At 44.6% G+C, this 21,985-nt stretch overlaps 2 protein-coding genes across 2 annotated transcripts in view; one reads left to right on the forward strand and one right to left on the reverse strand.

The window, feature by feature from the left end:
- Positions 1 to 21,985, forward strand: part of ak2 (adenylate kinase 2) — a 122,322-nt gene that overhangs the window by 55,134 nt on the left and 45,203 nt on the right. The window lies entirely within an intron of this gene.
- Positions 1 to 21,985, reverse strand: part of LOC147103250 (protein disulfide-isomerase A6-like) — a 30,292-nt gene that overhangs the window by 2,770 nt on the left and 5,537 nt on the right. Inside the window, exons 3-12 of the mRNA XM_085962690.1 lie at positions 19,578 to 19,635; positions 18,740 to 18,866; positions 18,091 to 18,197; positions 14,762 to 14,892; positions 13,102 to 13,216; positions 12,464 to 12,607; positions 3,624 to 3,708; positions 3,161 to 3,233; positions 2,430 to 2,588; positions 1,654 to 1,750 (exon numbers count right to left, since the gene is read on the reverse strand). Of these exons, the coding sequence (XP_085818816.1) occupies positions 1,654 to 1,750; positions 2,430 to 2,588; positions 3,161 to 3,233; positions 3,624 to 3,708; positions 12,464 to 12,607; positions 13,102 to 13,216; positions 14,762 to 14,892; positions 18,091 to 18,197; positions 18,740 to 18,866; positions 19,578 to 19,635 (1,096 nt within the window). The remainder of the gene's footprint in view (positions 1 to 1,653; positions 1,751 to 2,429; positions 2,589 to 3,160; positions 3,234 to 3,623; positions 3,709 to 12,463; positions 12,608 to 13,101; positions 13,217 to 14,761; positions 14,893 to 18,090; positions 18,198 to 18,739; positions 18,867 to 19,577; positions 19,636 to 21,985) is intronic.

The following is a 21,985-nucleotide window of genomic DNA, read 5'->3' on the forward strand; positions in this document are numbered from 1 at the left end:
CCCCCCCCGCGACGTCCGACTCCCCCCCCCCCGCGACGTCCGACTCTCTCCCCCCCCCCCCGCGACGTCCGACTCTCTCCCCCCCCCCCCGCGCCCCCCCCTCTCTCCCCCCCCCCCCCGCGCCCCCCCCTCTCGCCCCCCCCTCTCTCCCCCCCCCCCGCGCCCCCCCCTCTCTCCCCCCCCCCCGCGCCCCCCCGCGCCCCCCCCTCTCTCCCCCCCCCCCCCGCGCCCCCCCCTCTCTCCCCTCTCTCCCCCCCCCGCGCCCCCCCTCTCTCCCCCCCCCCGCGCCCCCCCCTCTCTCCCCCCCCCCCCCCCGCGCCCCCCCCTCTCTCCCCCCCCCCCCCCCCGCGCCCCCCCCTCTCTCCCCCCCCCCCCGCGCCCCTCTCTCCCCCCCCCCCCCCCCGCGCCCCTCTCTCCCCCCCCCCCCCCCCGCTCCCCCCCCCCCGCGCTCCCCCCCCCCGCTCCCCCCCCCCCCCGCTCCCCCCCCCCCCGCTCCCCCCCCCCGCGCCCCTCTCTCCCTCCCCCCCCCCCCCCGCGCCCCTCTCTCCCTCCCCCCCCCCCCCGCGCCCCTCTCTCCCTCCCCCCCCCCCCCCCGCTCCCCTCTCTCCCTCCCCCCCCCCCCCGCGCCCCTCTCTCCCTCCCCCCCCCCCCGCGCCCCTCTCTCCCTCCCCCCCCCCCCCGCGCCCCTCTCTCCCTCCCCCCCCCCCCCGCGCCCCTCTCTCCCTCCCCCCCCCCCCCCCCGCTGCCTCTTGTCCATTTCATCCGTTCTGAAATCCGAAAATTTCCGAATTCCGAAACACAGCTGGTCCCAAGTTTTTTGGATAAGGGATAGTCTACCTGTATTAACTCTCCACAATTTTAAATAATCTGTGGAACAGGAATAAGCATATTAAACGCTTTAGCAAGAGTAGTCTGAAATTCCTCCTTTACCTCAAAGGCAATTAAGGGAGAAGACTATCCATTATTCACCTAGCTGAGACCCCCTTCCAGTGTCTCAAAAGCAAGTGCACTGGCTCAGAACCAGCCTCTCTCCCAGTGTGGGGAGCTGCCGCAGTCAGTGGGTCATCCCAACAGCAGCAAAAAAAAAAAATGAAACCTGAATTGTGACTGCTGTCACTTTATTCCCATATAACAGCTCCATCTGAAAGGAGCTCACTGACAAAAGTATGAAGCAACTTTGTGGGAGTCAATCATTATTCCACAGGAAGTGGGGGGAAAATCCATCACAATACTTTTAGTTTGGGGAGGGAGCAATGGGATTGGAAAAGGGGAAGAAAAGACTTCCTGCTAATGGTTGCTACAGTTTGCCAAATGCATACTTATATCATCTTGTCAGTCAAAGTCACACTGTGTTGTCTCAAGATCTTTTCTTCAAATTAAAAGGTCCAATCATATGCAACTTGATTTTAGAATGATTTGCACTTTATATGATCAGCCTTATACTTTACTCTTTTATAACACTTGAGGCTCCTGGCAACTATTTTTTGTTAAAAGTCAGATTACACAGAAAAGTGGCATTTAGTTCCACCCACTACAGCCACGTGCTTTTACAACTGTTTTTGAAGTATATAGGAGCTTGCACAGTGCTAGTACTGCAGGTTTAACTAAAATTTAAACTCACATCTGAAATAATTTGCTAAATTATCAACTCACCTGACCATCCTTGCCATCCCATGGATCTACCACGTTAATTTTGGGGAATGCTGCTCCTTTGACAGGAGAGGTTGAGCCTCTTCCAACTGACAGCTCCCTGCAGGAAAATTGGAAATTTATGCAGCTCAGTTGTTTGATTTAAATTAAAATTGCGTAAAACACGAGAATGTCAGGAAAAAGGAGTTAGAGTTTTCAAATATTCACGGACTAGAATTGCAACACAGACATTATATACACATCCCAACAAACACAACTAGTTCATTAAGAACTTGCACTTCAATTAAAACAATTGCAAAGTCAGGGTTGCTATAAACTGGACAAAAAAAAAAGCTAATTTAAATTACTTGTTCAGGAAATCACAGGAAAAAAAAAACATAACACTTTACAAAAGAATATAAGATTCCAAAATGTTTAATAACTAAGTAAAGGAATGGGAGACATTCCATGCTCAGACCAGGAATTGTGTGTAGTGGAAGTGAGCAAGATGCAGTTTGGTCCTCTGGAATTCTGTTTGGATCTGGAATTCATTAACTCTATGGGCTCGAATTTACACCATTTGCAACAGTTCTGAAATGTGTTTGCAACAGGGTACACTATCAGTATAAAAATCTGACTGAAATTTGGCACATGGGTGGCGATCCTTTGTCCTTTACTTAAACCTCCCTGCCCGGTCTGGCAAATTACATTTAAAACCTTCTATAAAACATGGTTCTGTAAAGCACATGGAAAGGCATTTCTTGACTTGTAATTTGGTTGGATTTATCAGACCCAATTACCTAAGAAACTCGTTGATGCCCTGTTTGCTAAATGAGCCTTTCAGCAGAGCATATTTCATCTTCCTGGCATTGATTGTGGTCATAGCTGGGTAGCCAAATCCACCAATACCCAAAGAATCTTCCAGCTCTGCCTGAGCACCTGCCTCAGTCCACAGCCAACTAAAAAAAAAAAAAAAAAATTACCTGAAGTAATTCAAATATGAAATAAATAGCAAATATACATTAAGTACAAGAAAAAAGATATACAGGAAACTTTGGTTTATCCGGGAGGTTGTATGTCCGCAAACCTTGATCTAATGGCAGAAATCAGCAGCCGTTTTGTTAGGTTTTTTCCCTTTTTTTTTCTTCGAGCATTTTTTTAAATTTAAAAACAGTCAGTCTCTGGAAAGCCTCTCTGAAGCTGTTGCTAAGCTAGAGACGCTTCCAAGGTACGGGCCGATTGTTTACAAGCTGTTGCTAAGCAACAGTGTTTGTTGTCAGATACGGAGATGAAAACCTCCGTATCCTTCAACATTAGCGCTGGTCTGTCCGGAAGTTTTCATAGATCGGCATCACGCCGGTCCCGGATATCGCTAAGTTTCCTGTACACAAGTATTCAGCTTAACTGTTCATATACGTTTGAAGTTTAATACAAATTTATGAAGTATATTAGTGCATCCGTGCATTAACCAACAACCTAAACATCTGCTATACATTTCAATTTGGACAAATATTTGAACAAATTTACTTACCCCCAGAACTTCTTTTTGTATTTGTTGGCCATAGTCTTCATTACTTCCAAATAATCATTTCTCCCAGAAGCTCCTGTGAACAGGTGTAGCCAAGTTCATTAGATGGTCAAATGCAATGCTTTAGGAGACCAATAATAGTAGTTTTGTATCTTTAAAAAAAGGCAACTGTCTCCACTTTAAAAAATGCGCATGGATTCACTGCAAACATTGAAACGGAAATTGGGCGAGTTCCCAAGTTGGGTTGACATAACCAGATAGATATAGAAAGTAGGTGTGTATAGGTTTTTTGTGTTTCTCCCACGAGATTGCGTGATTGGTTGATGTGGGGCAGATGGGTGCCATGATGTGCCTAAGTTGCAATATGACGACAGTATGGGACAGGCTTTGTTGACTAGCTGTTTTTTTTTCCCCTAACCTTAATTTCCATATGTTTCATGTAACAGTATGAATAGCTAAAGCCCACCTGTGTCCAGGATATGTGGCAATACAGCAACGATACATAGTTGATGCTCATCACATGTCTTCTTTAGAATATCTTCATTAGTAATCTATTTTTAAAAAAGTAGAAAACTTATTATTGGGTATGAATTTATTTGAACTTGCTTTGGTCCTTGCCTGATCTACAAAAAGCTAAGAAACAATTTGAAAGTTTGGTAGTGTACTTTTGATTTGCTTGTTTTGCAGGGATAGTGTAAGGGTTCAATAATCAGTGGTTATTAATGATGAATACAAAACCTCCTGTACACGATTCATTTGTTTCTCAACAGCATGTGAGGTCTTGTTTTGTACCAGTGCAGAGTACATACCACCTGTGGGGGATGAGGACTAGTGGAGAGTTTTGTCCAGCAATAATCATGCTTCCCTTTCGCTGATTCAACTGCAGGCTAGTAGCTCATTATCAGTTACTCTGGGACCAAAGGCACAATACTTAGATTATCCAACCAAGGTTGTATCACAAAGGCCACAGCAGAATTTTGCTACTGTTAAGTGCATATTGTTTAATATTGTACCTGCGTTATAACACTACTGCCCAGCCTTTGTGGCAGCACTCTACTATAAACAACTAACATTAGTACTTCTGATCAGAGGGCCCGTTTCTCGAGATGGTTCTCGCCTCATTGTTGCCTATTGGGTGGGAGTCAGTGAACAAATGCTGTTACAGGAAACTGTGTGCTATCCGGCACCGAGCTGTTGCCGTTCCCTCAAAACTGCCGGACACACCAGTGTTAATGTTGAAGCATACGGAGCTTTTCATCTCCGTATCTGACAACACTGTTGCTTAGCAACAGCTTCTAAACAGTCAGCCCGTACCTTGGAAGTGTCTCTGTAGCTTAGCAACAGCTTCAGAGAGACTTTCCAGAGCTTGACTGTTGAAAAAAAACCTAACAAAACTGTAGTGTATGTGCCTTTAAGAGCCCCATGTGTACTGTAATGCCGGTAATGGCCACTCGGCTATATAAGCCTGAGTATTGTGTTGTATCCGTTAGTTCCCCTCCAGACTTTGTTTAGTAAACACCTATCAAACCAACTCCTGTCTTCAGTGTCTCTATCAACACACAGACACAACAGTGGCGATGAACTTACCTACAATTCGGCAGCACCTCAAGGACACCGATTCCTCCGGCGTCCAGAAGAATCAAGAAGTGAAAGAAGCTGTTGTTTCACCAGCTGGCGGCAGGTACTGCGGTAATCCTTCCTGGGCGTCAGGCTGGGGCTCCAGCAGCTGGCTCTACAGCTGGGCCAAGCAGCGAAAGCGGAGGCAAGCAGTAACAGACGGGGAGGGAGCACTCGGGAGACGGCCAGCGCTGCAAGCAGGTCGGCGTTCAGACCTAGAGAGAGAGTCCGGCGGGAACGAGTCTCCAACTGTAAATAAATAAATAAGAACGGAAACCGCGGGAAACAGCGTCGTCATCGGCAGCAGCGGCGGGAAAGCGCCTAATCTTTTCTGCAGAAAAGAAAAGCGTGGGAAGCGCCATATCTTTTTTAAGATGCCTAATTCTGGCAATATTGATGCTTTTGATAACGAGATAGAGGATTGGACCACATATGTGGAAAGAGTGGAGGTATATTGCACCGCAAATGGAATAGATGAAAAAAAAGCTTCAGTACTTCTAAATCTAATGGGCGCAAAGACATACAAGCTGTTACGAAACTTAATCACTCCAGCCGAACCGATGGACAAGAATTTTAAGGAGATTGTTGATACCCTACACTGCCAATTCGAGGCAGGACTGGCAGATTCTCTAGAAACGAATTCGTCTGCGGTCTCCTAAGTGTAGGAACACAAAAAAGGCTACTTTCTGAGAAAGATTTAACACTCGACAAGGCTTTCAGTGCAAGAGGAGCTGCAGAGATACAGCAAAAGCCACAAGACTTCGGCACCCATGAAATGACACGGGGTTTCGAGAGATGTTATCGCTGTGGCAGATCCACCCATGACCAGAGGGACTGCTGGTTCAAGGACAAAGCATGCAGGCAATGCGGAAAGATGGGACACATTACACGTGTATGCCGATCTGGAAACAAAAAAATCCACTAACAGGAAAAAAAATCAATAAGGAAAAGCACAAAGGTACAAATGATGACGGACAGTAGCTCCGAAGACCAGAAGAGCGATAGTGACTCCGGGAACAAGAGACTAAGCTCTCTCAAATTACATAATGTAATTGCCAAAGGAGATTACCAGACCATTTGGATTACCCTCACAATAGCAGGGTCCCCAGTTAAAATGGAGCTAGATACAGGATCAGCTCTGACCGTCATAAATCGACGGGATTACGAGCAGCTATTTCCGCATATACCTTTAAAAGACACATCCATTATCTTGAAAACATATACGGGGCAGCAAGTATACCCCAAAGGAAAAATAAGGGTGCCTGTTGTATACAACGGCAAGGAAATACAGAAGTTGTATTTATACGTTCTACAAGATGGTGGTCCACCGCTGTTGGGACATGAATGGATCAGGAAAATACGTTTAGACTGGCACTCCATTCAGGCACTGACGGTGACCAGTAAGAAAAAAAATGATGACGTCATACCTGAACGATTAAAAGACATCTTGGCCAACGCCAAGGAAGTGTTTCAAGAGAAACTAGGAACCTTGAAAGGCATCACCGCCTCAATAAAAGTGGAAGATGCCACAATTCCCAAGTTTTTTAAGGCAAGACCGGTGCCATACGCAATTCGTCCAGCAGTCGAGGCAGAGCTGGAGAATTTGGAAAAGGCAGGCGTATTATCTAAAATAGATTGGAGCGAGTGGGCAACACCCATCGTCCCAGTCATGAAGAAAGCATTGAAGAATGATAAATCTGAAGAACAGAGAAAAATTCGCATCTGTGGAGACTTCAAGGTGACTGTAAACCCGGTCCTTCACACGGTACAGTATCCTCTTCCGAGGATAGAAGATATTTTCGCCTCACTATCCGGAGGGAAACGTTTCACCAAAATTGACTTGGCACAGGCATATCTACAGATGGAGGTTGAAGAGGCCTCTAAAAAAATCTCACGATAAATACACACAAAGGTCTGTACCAGTATAATCAACTGGTTTTCGGAGTAGCATCCGCTCCAGCTATCTGGCAAAGAGCTATGGAGCAAGTCCTCCAAGGGATTCCAGGGACTCGATGCTACCTAGACGACATCCTTGTAACAGGAGAAAATGACAACGAGCACCTTGCCAATTTGGAGCAGGTGCTCACTAGGCTGAGAGAACGGGGCCTACGAGCAAATCGCCCCAAGTGCGAATTTTTCCAAAATCAAATATCATATTGTGGCCACTGTGGTAAACCACTGTTGTTGTTGTTACACACTGTTGTACCTATGCATGCCTCAACATGTCTCGGCTGGCTCCACCCACACAGGCCCAGGTATAAAGGTGATTGACCTGCAGCCCCCTGCCTTCTTGGAACCCAGTCAACCACAAGAGGCATGCTCTGTTCTTTGCTAATAAAAGCCTTTAGTTACTCTCTTAACTCTCAGTCTTTTATGAGTAATTGATAGCGCATCAATTTTATTAGCAAAAACAAAATGTCGACATTTGCTGAACAGCAGGCTGCTGCACCAAACGCTGAGCAACAGGAGCTGCTGCAAGCCCTCAGACCAACATGCCTGGACCTAGACCCGCAAGAAGCGGGTTCGGCTACCAAATTCGCGCATTGGCTGCGTTGCTTCGAGGCCTACCTGCAAGCCTCAACGGTGACCCTGGACGAAAACAAGTTGGAAATCCTGGCCTCAAAGGTGAGCCACCAAATTTATACAATAATCCAGGACGCGACGACCTACGCGGCGGCTATCGGTCTGCTAAAAGGGCAATACGCACGCCCGGTAAATACGGTCTATGCCCGGCACCTCTTAAGATCCCGCAGACAGCAGCCCGGGGAATCGGTGGAGGCCTTCCTACGGGCACTACGGATACTCGGCCGAGACTGCGATTGCAAAGAAGCATCAGCCGCAGCGCACACGGAGGGACTGATCCGAGATGCTTTTGTTGCGGGTCTAAGGTCCGACTACTCCCGGCAGAGACTGTTGGAAAAGGGAGAAATGGACCTGAGAAAGGCAGTGTCCCTCGCGCTCTCGCTCGACGCGGCCCACAGGAATATGGACGCCTTCTCCCCTAACCGCTCCGCAATGTGGACGCCACAACCTTGGGTCATGGGACCGCCACCTTCAACTGCTGCTGCGATGTCCAAAGCACAGAAATGTTATTTTTGTGGCCAGGCAAAACACCCCAGAGCACGCTGCCCGGCGAGAAACGCTACCTGCTCCGGCTGCGGGAAGAAAGGACACTATGTCAGCGCCTGCAAAGGTAAAACCACTAACGCCAGCAGCGCCGCGTGCGAACCGTGGGGGCAGCCATCTTGTCCGCCATCTTGGGCTCCCCCAGCCGCGTGGGGATCGGGACCATGGGCGCCGCCATTTTGTCCGCCATCTCGGACGTCTCCAACTTCAACCACGGGGGACCCGGACTCAACCACCGCCTCATCTGACGACCACATCGACTCGCTCGACCATATGCTGGCCTCCGTGACGCTGGACCAATCTCTCCCTCATCAACTGTCCAGGTCCATGATGGACATTAAGGTAAACGGCCGCGCCACTACCTGCCTTTTTGACAGCGGGAGCACGGAAAGCTTTATCCACCCCGACACGGTGCGCAGTTACTCTCTCCCGGTCCTGCCGACGCGACATCGGATCTCTTTGGCTTCCAAAGCCCAGTCAGCGGACGTCGGTGGCTACTGTGTAGTGACCCTTTCAGTAAGGGGCACAGAATACAAAAATTTTAAACTCCTGGTCCTGCCCCATCTTTGCGCTGCCGTTCTACTGGGGTTGGATTTTCAGTGCAACCTTAAGAGTGTCACATTAGCGTATGACGGACCCCTCCCCCCACTCACAGTCTGCAGCCAGCAGCTTTTAAATCGCCCGCCTTGTTCGGTTTCCCTAGCTATATTCATAGCGACAGGGGCTCATCCTTTATGAGCGACGAACTCCGGCAGTACCTGCTCTCGAGAGGTATCGCTACAAGCAGGACCACCAGCTACAACCCCCGGGGGAATGGCCAGGTGGAAAGGGAGAATGCGACGGTCTGGAAGGCAGTCCTTTTAAACTTGAAATCTAAGGGCCTTCCGACCTCTCGCTGGCAGGAAGTCCTCCCTGCGGCGCTCCACTCCATTCAGTCACTGCTCTGTACAGCCTCCAATGCTACCCCTCACGAGAGAATGTTCTCCTTCCCCAGGAAGTCCACATCGGGGATCTCGTTACCGACATGGCTGACTTCTCCAGGACCCGTCCTACTGCGGAAGCACGTGAGGTCCCATAAGGCGGACCCCCTGGTCGAGAGGGTGAGCCTCCTCCATGCCAACACTCAGTATGCTTACGTGGTGTACCCGGACGGGCGGGAGGACACAGTCTCCATACGAGACCTCGCACCTTCGGGTGCTCCCGAAACACCCCCCTTGCCATCCACCACTACCCACGCCTACCCCCAGTACGCTTACGTAGCGTACCCGGACGGGCGGGAGGGCACAGCCCCCACACGAGATCTCGCACCTTTGGGTGCCCCTGAAACACTACCATTGCCATCCACCACTACCCACAACCCAACCCCGCTAGACGGCATGCCGCAGCCCCAGGACCAGTCATTGACCACCCAACCACTCAATGAGACGCCAGACTCAACGTTGGATGCTGCACCATCACCGCCGCCACCACGACGATCAGGACGGCATACAAGGCCACCTGATAGACTTACTTACACGAACCTTTAGTACACTTCACCCCGCCGGACTCAATTTTAAACAAGGGGTGAATGTGGTAAACCACTGTTGTTGTTGTTGTTACACACTGTTGTACCTATGCATGCCTCAACATGTCTCGGCTGGCTCCACCCACACAGGCCCAGGTATAAAGGTGATTGACCTGCAGCCCCCTGCCTTCTTGGAACCCAGTCAACCACGAGAGGCATGCTCTGTTCTTTGCTAATAAAAGCCTTTAGTTACTCTCTTAACTCTCAGTCATCAGCCACATAATTAATAAGGAAGGGTTGCATAAGTCACCTTAAAAAATTGAAGCGGTCATAAAAGCCGCAGCACCTGAAAATGTTTCACAATTAAAGTCGTTCCTGGGATTAATAAATACTATCATAAATTTTTACCGAACTTATCAACTCTTCCACACCCTCTTAATGAACTGCTACAAACAGGAGTAATTTGGAAATGGAGCGAAGACTGTAAACGTGCCTTCCATAAATGCAAAGACTTAATCACGTCCAAAGAAGTTTTGGCTCATTACAACCCATCACTGCCAATCAGACTGGCGTGCGATGCATCCCCTTACGGCATAGGAGCAGTATTATCGCATAAATTCCCTGATGGCTCGGAACGGCCGATAGCTTTTGCGTCACGCTCATTGAACTCAGCTGAGCGTAACTATGCCCAAATCGACAGGGAAGTACTCAGCCTGGTATGGGGAGTGAAGAAATTCAACCATTACCTACACGGACAAAAATTTACCTTGTTGACTGACCATCAACCCCTCATCTCCATATTCAACCCTAAAAAGGGTGTTCCCATTATGACAGCGCAAAGGCTACAGAGGTGGTCCCTTTTTCTAGGGGCACACCAATACAACATAGAATACAAAGGATCAAAACAGCATGGGAATGCTGATGGTTTATCGCGCCTACCGTTGCCAACGGTAGAAGAGGCACCTACAGTAGACCCAGTGGAGATGTTCCACTCAACCATAGTGGAATGTCTACCAGTAACAAATTCTGCCATTGAAAAGGAAACTAGAAATGACCCGACTCTCTCACTAGTCTACGACTTAACAGTGAAGGGATGGTCAGCACATGGCGAACGACTGTTGCCAGCATTCTCGCAAAGAAGAGAACAGCTGTCAGTGTGCCGAGGAACCTTGATGTGTGGATCCAGAGTGGTGATTCCACCCAAACTCCAGGATAAAGTGCTAAAGGAGCTTCACGAGGGGCATCTGGGTGGAGTGAAAATGAAGAACCTAGCCAGAGCGTTTGTATGGTGGCCAGGTATCGATGGAGACATCGAAGAAATGACCAAGAGCTGCCTAGGATGCCAGAAGGTCCAAAACACTCCACCCCAAGCCCCTCTACATCCATGGGAGTGGCCCTCATCTCCCTGGCAAAGGGTATACATCGACTTTGCTGGTCCATTTATGGACTCAATGTTCTTAATCGCGGTGGATGCACACTCCAAGTGGCCGGAGGTAATCAAGATGTCCTCCACCACCACGGAAAAAACCATCACAGTATTAAGGACCATATTTGCCAGGAATGGGCTGCCGGAACAGATCTGTTCTGATAATGGACCGCAATTTGTGTCCGAAGAATTCAGGAAGTTCTTAAAAAACAATGGGGTTAAACACTACACGTCCGCCCCATACCATCCCGCCACCAATGGATTGGCTGAAAGGTTTGTCCAGACCTTCAAGAAGGCCATAAAGGCCATGGGTAATGAAGACATAAAACTTCAGCACAAAGTGGATAACTTCTTGTTCGCATACAGGAATGCAACATATATGGTTACAAACCAAACTCCCGCCATGATGTTCTTCAATAGAAGCCTAAGATGCCGGCTGGATTTGATCAAGCCCAACATCAGAAGGGACGTGGAGAACCGGCAATTTCAAGGCATGAATGAAAGGCCAACTAGAACCTTCCAGATAGGTCAACAAGTTTTGGCCCGGGACTACCATACCGAGAAATGGCAGCCTGGAACTATCTGCACACGACTAGGACCGCTGATGTATACCGTGGACATCGGAGAAAGCATAATAAGGCGCCATGCTGACCAAATCATAGTCATCCGAAAAGGGACAACCTACACCACAACTCTATACGCCTAACGACGAAGTAGAGATACCCATATCTACCTCCGATCCAGTGATACTGGAACCCGATGAACCCGACACTGGCATTCAAGCCGAATCAGCCTTGCCAAAAGAACCTACTACACCACCAGAAACTACCACACCACCGAGGCGTTATCCGGACCGAGTCAGGAAGCCTCCAGAGAGACGGACTTATAATTAATTAACTGCAGCAATGTATAAATTATTTTTCTTGTAACATGTAATTAATAATTACTTAAAATATTATGTACTGGTTAGCTAAAAGGGGAGGAATTGTAGTGTATGTGCCTTTAAGAGCCCCATGTGTACTGTAATGCCGGTAATGGCCACTCGGCTATATAAGCCTGGAGTATTGTGTTGTATCCGTTAGTTCCCCTCCAGGCTTTGTTTAGTAAACACCTATCAAACCAACTCCTGTCTTCAGTGTCTCTATCAACACACTGACACAACAAAAACGGCTTCTGATTTTTGCCAGTGGCTCGAGCTTGCTGGACAGTTAGCCTCCGGATAACACAAAGTTTCCTGTATTTTGTTCTGACTACTTAGTATTTAAAAGCATTTACATTGCTGGCATGAACAGACCTTTCTATTCTCTTTCACACCTCCCTCTCCTAACTAACATTACACAAGCTCTACAGCCAAATCCATAAATACAACTTTTCAATAATTGTGCACGCAAGTGCAATGCCTCAGTTGTCACCAGCCTAAATGCAGAGCACCAGGAGCCAGAATGTATCAGAGGACCACTTCAGGAGCCAGAATGTATCAGAGGACCACTTCAGCATTATAAGCATGACCAGAGTCACCAGGACCAGAGCTTGAGCGCTCAGGATCATATCTCAGATACTGGAACAAAAAGTGAAGGGTATGAAACAAGACCAAGATTTTAAAAACAGTTGTATCGATTTCCTGTCTACTTACCTCGTGCAGTTCTGGAGCTGGCGCATTTTCAGCAAACAACTCAAGAGCACGAGCAACAAAATCACTTTTTGATCTTCCACCATCATAGTCAATAGGGCCATCTTCATCTTTGTGGAATACCTTAATGGCGGGATATCCACGGATCTGTGCACAGAATCAAAGCAACTTTTACATGACAATAGTCCTTAAGAGATTAAAAATTTAACAAATTAGTTAAAAAACAAAAGGTGAGGTATGAATCAGATTGCTACAGACTTTCTCCAAAAAAGGAAAGGTTTGAAAAACTGTTGGATCAGAAAATCATTTGAAGTGAATTACAGGCAATACATTAGAGGGGAAAGATATTATCCAAGGTCATTACAAAATCATGAAATTTACAACATGTGCAACTAGTAAATTCCAAACCTAACAATTTAAAAAGATATGCAACAGCTATACAGCATTTCATTTTCAACAGCATTAATATTTGACAGAAAAATTCAGTGCAGAAGTGGTGAAGCTGTACACCAATACTGAAATCTGAAGAACATTTCGCTTTGCTAAAAAAAGTTCCAAACATTAAAACTTGTTACAGCCAGTTATACTTGCTGCCACATTACAACAGAGTGCTGCAAAGCCAAAAGCTTCTGTCCACTTACCCCATACCGGCTGGCTATCATTTGATTAGCTGTGGCATCCACAGCTGCCAATTTCACCTTCCCACCTGTCTGCTCTTTGACCTCGGTGGCTGCCTCTGCCCATTCAGGTTCCAACCTTTAGAACAACACAATCCACAAGTTTTTTTTAAGTTAAGTTACATACTCCATTAAAACAGAACTTGTGTCCTACATAGTTATTTAAACAAATAGCATTGTGTATTAGACATACAATACACTGGAGTGATTAATTATCCACTGCCTTTGCTTACCCACATAACCAAGTACTACCAGAGTGTGTACCGACTACTGGCCAACTTGAGGGACGCCATCCCCGTCTTATTGAAACAAAACCTCATCCACTAGTAGTGTTGTCCAATTAAAACTTGCTGACTAGCCACAGGTGTGGCTATGATAACACAGTTTTAGCCACATGCATTAATTTAGTAGAGAACACCTTGCGTCCATTCACAATACAGGTAAATGTACTTCACGTGTATATTAAACACCCAACACAATTCAGTAACTGAGAAAGTTAAACACTAACAATGAGCAAAAGAACACTCGCACACTCTGCTTTCGTCTTACCCTTTCACTAACGAACAAAGGGTTAAAGTACACACGAGTATGCTGTGTGAATGAGTATTGAGCTCACACGCCCAACGTCAGTGTCTAATATTCAATTTCTTTATTTACTACTCAGAAATGCAATTAGCCACATCTAGTGTCCCAATTAGGCAGATGAGGATAGTGGCCAACATGTTGGACAATACTGCATTAATACAGGATAATGTAAATTATAATCTCTAGAGGAGGACTGCAGTTGTTTTGTTTTGGCCTACATTTACATTCGCTGGCACAGAGAACACATGCAAGTGCATTAACTTTTACATTTGACCTAATACTTCATATTCAGTAAAGCAAATACAGACAGAATTTATCTTTCTTCCACCCCCCACCAAATTTTCATCCCATCTCTCAACAGCAATGACTCCTTGCTGAAGTCCAGTTTCACAGCCACAAGTTGCTCCCCAGTAATTAACTCAAGTGACCATTCTTCAGATGTCAAAATCAAGTGTTGGTAGGCTAGTCAATTGTAGGGAGCATCAAAACCAAGCGTGTCCTCACCAGATCTATCCAAACACATTTTCTAGCAGGATAGCAATTGACTATGAATCCTGGAAAATGTTGCCAGTCCCTAACTCAGGAGTTCGGTGACCTTTGTCGTAGCCCTACCGAGAGCAACTCACTTTGTACAGACAGGGAATTAAACTAGAGGCCTTTTGCCAACTGAGCCACTGCAAAGAAATAAAAACTAGATATTGAAAGTGGAACCAAAGTGATGGCTCTAGTCAATATGTCACAGCACAGGTGAAACCCACTGCCATTTTGAAGTATATTCTGCAGAACAGATGTGCATCTTACTAGCAAAAGACCTCCAATAACCTAAATGATCAGACTTGAAAATGTTTAACTTGAAAATACTGACTTGCCACTTTAGTATGCAAGAAGACATCTTCAAATTGAAATGACCTGAATTAGACAAAGAAAAGTCTACTTGCTAAATGCAAATACCTTCATATCTTACTACTTCAGTATTCACACCATCAGTAGATCAATTACAAATTTCTCCCCAATGTATTTTGGGAAAAAAATGAGGTACCTCTTACAGTGCCCACACCATGGGGCATAGAACTCCACCATCCAAATGTCACTGCTGCCCATCACATTGGCATCAAAGGTATCATCAGTCAACTCGATCACATCTTTTTGACCAGCTCCACCACCACTGCTCTGTAACCAGGGGACAACAATTAAAACTGAAGAATGCAAGGGCTTGGCATGCAAGTGTTTCTCTTTTCTTCACCCACCAACCTAAAATGAATGCTTTGGTAACAGAAAATAAGAGTTGCATAGTTAGGGCTGCTACTGTTCCACAGTTGACTACTATAGACATTCTCTCAATCTCATGTTCTATGAAATATGAATTACACTGTATATCCTAAGAAACAAAAAATTCATAGCAGACAAATCATTTTCAGCAAAGTAACTATATTAGTTGGTCAAATTCATTTTTTTTGTAAGTTTATTAGGTTTATCCAAGTCAATTGGTGTTATCGTGCAAGGCTGCAAAACTTTAACATTTCAGGAATTAATATTGTACCAAAACTCAATGATGGCCAATGGCCATAGCTAGGTTTTCCCCATGCTGCTCAACAATATTTCTTTTCCAAACTTCTAATCTAGCCAAATATTAAAACATTGGAAACTTAAGAGCAGATTCACCATCATAGGAATAAATGGACAATGTGAATATGATGGAAAAAAGGGTTTGGACTTGGAATTCCCCCCTCCTAAAAACGGTGCAGTTTCGCAAATCTATCCACCACAGCAGTAACTGATTTTGATGGATGGTGACCGAGGCCCTGGGCAGTGCATCTCAGAACAGCACATTCTTTCGTCTAAACTTGGAAGAAACCTCGCATTGTTGATTTTTCTCTAATGAACGTTTACCTCTAATGACGGAGCAGGCTTAGAATCAGCCTGGTCAAGGGTTTAATCCAATTTAAGTAGAACTTGTTCCTATTTACCAACAGAGTTTAAAATGAAATTTACGCTCACTACTACAGGGTATCAGTAAGACCGCCCGCTATTGTTTTTTTTTTTTTTTTTTACTGTCTTCTCTTATATTGCCTCTATCGATATAGTTCATGAAAAATCTTAGGCCTGCACCAACCTTTTGCACTATAAATCCACATTTATAATGGAAACGGCCTGTGTGAACTTCTAATTCAGCCTCCTGCCCATCATGGTGCTATAGCACTTCAGTTTTGGGTCTCCCAGCTCCTCAGCCTATACTGCAGGGAAACTGACTGCTTCCCAAATTGTCATTTTTTTTGTCAAAGTATTATATAAAAAATATAAAGAACAGAATGCAAGACTACAATATGGTGACTAAATTGTGTTTGCACACGCTGGTCCAATTACACCCCCTCTGACTAACACCTTTTCACTTGGTCTTCAATCCTTGGGTGCAATGCCACAGGAGATAAACTAGTTTATGAAAACAATTCATTATTTGAGAACATGCATTTTGCCAACTTTTCATTTAGCACATCATTCTTTATGCTTCAAATGACTCTTGCTCCTCCTAAAAGATATACAGGATTTGGGTATGAATGTAAATAAATAGTTTCTTTAAAACCTAACCTTTTACTTATAGTTTCAAAACAAAAGTTTAGACATTTTGGGGGCCACTTCCAACTTATTTTGCATTTCCATCATTTACTATAGAGAGTCACATGTACTCAGATAAAGATTGGGTGTGAGCCAACTGCAAGAGCCCACACAATTGGACAGTCTGTGGACACCCGTTGTCTAGGGTCACATATGAAGATTGGTCCATTAAGTCAGGTAACAGAGGGTAACAAAACCATACCAGCAGAGATTTAGAGGGGGAAGAATTCAAAGACCTCTTGCTTCCTTTTTATCACCCATTTCATTCACAATAAATCCAATATACTCACTGTTCCAGAATGAAAACAAAAAACAGAGTACTGGCAGTAGAAAATTGGCCCTATCCAGCGATGGGTTTTTACACTATAGGACTGACCCAGTGTAAAATTAGACCCAGAGAATCTGGAACCCAATATTATAGGAAAGACAGTAGGTACAAACAGAACAAATATAATACAAGAGCTGAACAGTATAAAACATAGAACAGTTTAGTATAATTACTGTGACCATGCAGGTAGGTATACCTGAAATTAAAATCACAAGAGTCAAATTGGGAGAAAGCCAACAGATTAACAATTAAGTTCCCCACCCAAAATTTTTCTAAATTTTAGTGCCATAGATCCCTCTCCTAATTATTAAACATCTGAAATAACAACAGAAAATGCTGGAAAAACTCAGCAGGTCAGGCAACATCTGTGGAGAGAAATTAGAGTCAATGTTTCGGGTCGAAACCCTTTTTCAAAACTGGAAAGGAAATAAAATAGATTGAGGGCAGGGCTGCGATAGAACAAAAGAAGTAAAGAGGTATTCAAAACCAGACGAGATGGTAATAGAACAGTGGAGACAAAAGACGGCTCAGATTAGGTGTGAAGTGTACTGGCAGGATGAGAGACAGCTGCCATGTGGGAGAGAGAAAAAAGAGGGGGGTGGGGGGGGGAAGACCCAAAACAAAGGGGTGGGGAAAAAAAAAGTAAAAATGTAATAGGGGCCGAGGTTATGATCTGAAATTGTTGAACTCGATATTGAGTCCGGAAGGCTGCAAAGTGCCTAATCGGAAGATGAGGTGCTGTTCCTCGAGTTTACGTTGAGCTTCCGTGGAACAATGCAAGAGGCCAAGGATGGTGAGGTCCGAGTGGGAATGGAGCGGTGAATTGAAATGACAGGTCACCCTTACGGACTGAACGGAGGTGTTCCGCAAAGCGGTCACCCAATCTGCATTTGGTCTCCCTAATGTAGAGGAGACCGCATCTGATTTTGGAAAGAACTGGGGAGGGGGCAGGGTAAAAAAAAAAGTATGAACTTGTGCCTCCATTCCACCTCGCTCAGTCCCGTCACTACAGCGGAAGACTGAGCTTGCTTGCATGGGTATTGGTTGATGCTCATTCTTAGGCTAACAGATGTCCTGCCTTTCTACATACATTATCTCAATGGGTTTCGATCTGCTTATTAGGATATAAACAAAATCCTCACCAGCAGTACCCCGCGAGAGTGTTGATCAGTATACACACCAATGCAAACACGGCATTAGATACCTAGCGGGTTTCGTACCAAGGTTCCCTCCAAGCTGTGCGTGTGCGCAGCCACTCAGTAAGCTGCAAGGTCCCGTGCAGGCCACTCAAGCTTTTACATCGGAAATACCGTGCATGCGCAGAAATTTTAAATGACCACACGTTGATAGAAACAGGCCACGCAGAACAAAGAGCAGCTTACAGGGAACATTGTCTAGTACCAATTTCCAAAGGTTAAAGTTTTTACCTTTTTGTCCGAAGAACTTGAGCTGCTCTTGCCTCCAAGTCTATCCCGGATGATTGACCGTAAACTGTTAAGGGCTGCATCAGTGATTCCTTGGGCTGATCTGGCACCTGCACATAATGACAATCAATCAATCAGCATCATTGACAATCTGAAAAAGTCTTTCTTGGATTTAAAATTTCAGTTCGTTATGGGCTGTTAAACTTTACAACAGCACAAAATTAATTTGCAGCCAATCTTTCACAATCCAAATTCTTACAGAAAAAGTTAAATATTACAATTTGACTCATTAAATTAATATAAATGGTGCGTGAACACGAACAGATAATGTAATGTGTCTCATCAAAACATGAACAATTATTCCTCTTGGCTATTATGTTTTTTCCCTGAATTTAGTCATGCAGTTACAGCTGTGAGTTTGAAGATAGAGAGCGGCTATTCCATAGAACAGCATACATTCACCTTTCTTAATACTTTTAGAATTTTAATAACAGTAGCAGAAAGCATTTTACACAGGTTGGGATCAATGATTACTTCGATATATACACACAAGTAGGCTAAAAATACACCAACATAAAGAATACATCACAGGCAAATTTTAATGAACCATTTGCATGAGCACAGTCAAATAGTTCCCCATGCCATTTCTTACCATTATAATCATCCGGTTTGTTCTTATTTAATCCAAATATCTTGATAGTTGGGAATCCCTGAACACCATACTGCCCACCAAGAGACTGATGTTTGTCTGCATCTACTGCCCCGATTTTTACTATTCCCTGCAATATTACAACAGAGTTATAAAGCAGAATCCTAACTTCATCCAGGTCCCATCTCTGAACTAGATGGGAGACCCAAATTGTTGTGCAAAAAGCAATTTATTGTATATCACAGCCTACACAGAAATACGTAACTTGGCACTACACTGTTCGTTGATCAGAAACAAACATATAAAAAATTTGAAACCATGAATTAGAAAGTTTAATAAGTCTCCACAAAAAACCATGACATGCTGGCCATCATAGAACAGATTTATTGCATCAGCTCCCAGAACAGTGAGTTCATTTGTTGGCCCAGTGATCAAAGACAGATTGAAGAAAGTGGAATAGAGGGGGAAATAAATTGCAGATAGACATTCGAACGGGTACTTAGCGCAGCATACACTTGCCTGCCTAAGCTGGGGCATGGTGTATGATGCTCTGTGGCAATAACTGGGAGTGGCAAATAAGTTTTGAAAAATAATTTTAACAACTGTAATCAAGCCCTTTTATAATTCAAATAAAGCTACCCAAATAGTCAATAATTGTGTCTATGAGAAACTACATACTCAATTCATGTACCAAGAGGTATTCAAATAAAATCAAAATTAAAGTTACTAATTTCCACAAAGTTGCATAAGACTTTCAACATGAAAACCCAAGTGAAAAGAAATACTTTATATGGTAAATCACCAAAAATGTGGTTAAATCACATTTCATTAAAAATACAACCTTCAAGGCCGATGCAGCTTTCTTCCAATCTGGGGCCAAACTCTGACAATGCCCACACCTGAAAATGGAAAAAAATCTTTTACAAAATTTTATATAGACTCAGCATGCAACAAGCCCTTAATAAAATAACAGGTTCAAAAAGGACACCTGAACCAAAGATCTGACTGTCTTATAATGCACGATTCAAGTTAACCAATTATAGTTATACATAAGGCTGATCTGTGAACTGCTACTGTGCCACACTTGGCAATGGTGCATCCATATGTTTCTTGCTGAAAATTTGTGACCATTTTAAAAACCAACGTGAACATTGTGGATTCTGTACCAGGTGCTTTATTTCACTTAGTGGCAGATCGCCAATGCGGATAGTGAAACAGAGGATAAGCTATATTATATGCTAGAGGAAAAATTGCACTAGTAACTTCATCCATTCTGTAGCTCAAAATGCTCTTTTCAGACACTTCAAATGAGGAAGGACAAGATCTGTAGTTGTTCATCACACAAAAATCACATGCTCTCCATTGAAACCCTAATAAAAACACTAACTCCTATACTTAAACTGGCATTGCTCAGTACAGACAAAAAGTATCTGAAATAATTAAGTACATCATTCTCCATTACCAACAGCTTCACTTTAATAAGCACAAGAGAGTTAATACGATGACAAGCTGCATCTAGTTGTCATAGGTGCTGTGAGGAAAGAGCATGCCAACAGTTAAGTAAATAAAGGGCTGATATACCTATCAATTCCTCCAATAAAAGGCGAAGAGTTACGAAGGTGACTAAAGGTTTTTATTGACTAAATAACAGAGCCCACTCTCGTGGGTGATCCGATCCAAGCAGGAGGAATACCAGCCAGTCGCTCACCTTTATACCTGGCCTGGTGGGTGGAGCCAAGGCGGAGTCGGCAGTGGTCATCCCAGGTATAGCAGTGTGGCAAGAGGCGACCTCGTACCGTGATACAATAGTGGTCAGTGATACAGTTATAACGAACAGTGGTGAACAGTGCTAACTACTAACAGTGATACGATAGTGAACGTGGTTTACCACAAGGGCAAAAAGCTTTAAAGAACTAGCTATAAAATAATGTAAATTTACACACCTGCATACGGAGGATGCCTCTAGAATGTGCGTGGACACACTTGTTCAAATGTGATGTGTTAACATTTTGTGAAAGTTTTTGAAGTATTGGTTAGCGTAATCTTTTTTAAAGTATCATACACAACCCATTTGATTGACCTTGACCAGGAAACATTGTTGAGATAACAAGCAGAGATGCCAAGAAAGGACAATGGATGTGTACAGGCAAGTGGGACTTGCAACTGGGATAGGATACGGGCAGCAGAGTTTTGGATCAGCTGAAATCAGGGGTGGATTATGGTCAGGAGAGCACTGGAATAGTCAAGTTGAGGTGACAAAGGGACGTACTAGAGTTGCAGCGACACATGGGCTAAAGTGGGGCGGAGGTGGGCTATGTTATAGTGATGGAAGTAGGTGATCTTAATTCAAGGTTGAACAGCTTGCTTCAGCTCACAGCAGTGGCCAGGGAGAGGGTGGAGTCAGTGGCAAGGGTAGGGAGCTTGTGGTATGGGCAGAAGATGATGCTTTAGTCTTCAAAATGTAGGAGGCTACGGCTGAATCAATGATTAAAGAAGTTCTACCATTTGTCTAAAGAATGTATTGGCACTTCCTCGAAGTCTTGATTACCAAAGCATTCAGTACACAAGTCATACTGCTACAGATTCTTAAAAAGGACTTACTATCCTTGGGCCACAGCTTATGCTCTGTGCAGCCAACCTTTCATACTACACCACCTGACATATATGCCACACATGTGTTTTTATGCTCCAATCTCAGTATTTTGCCATGATTTAATGAGTTTCAAAACAATGTGGAAAATATTATGTTTCCTAATGTCTCAACAAGTTCCTCTTCCATTTGTATACTGCCTTTACTGTAAGTAAACATTGCAAAGCGCATTCATTTGGAAGCTCCCCTCCTCCCCCATTTACCCTTTTGATATTCTCCCTTTCCACTCTAAAGGGAGCAACTTATATTGGGGACATGGTTCTACAGGCAGCACCATCAGTCTTTCAGCGCCTCTGAAAAATATCTGTGCACGTGAAGTTTAGGCAGGACTATTTGACCATAAGATCCATCCGTCGACCCTGATGCTACTCTTTCCAGCACACATTTCCAGCAAGGGTCCTCTCAAGGGATGGTGATTGCAAATATAACTCCTATCATGCCCAACCGAGATCAGCGAATTCTTCGTAGACCATGAACAAAACTTGGCACTTTCCTGTCCTGCAGGACTCTGTGCAACAAAATGGGTGGCTATATTCATAACTAGGATGAGAGAGAGATAGCTTTTATATACACATTTTTCTTTTAAGTTTGACATGAAT

The sequence above is a fragment of the Somniosus microcephalus genome, chromosome 20 (assembly GCF_052327205.1).
Source record: "Somniosus microcephalus isolate GS21.2 chromosome 20, FLI_Smic_1.0, whole genome shotgun sequence".
NCBI classification, from domain to species: domain Eukaryota; kingdom Metazoa; phylum Chordata; class Chondrichthyes; order Squaliformes; family Somniosidae; genus Somniosus; species Somniosus microcephalus.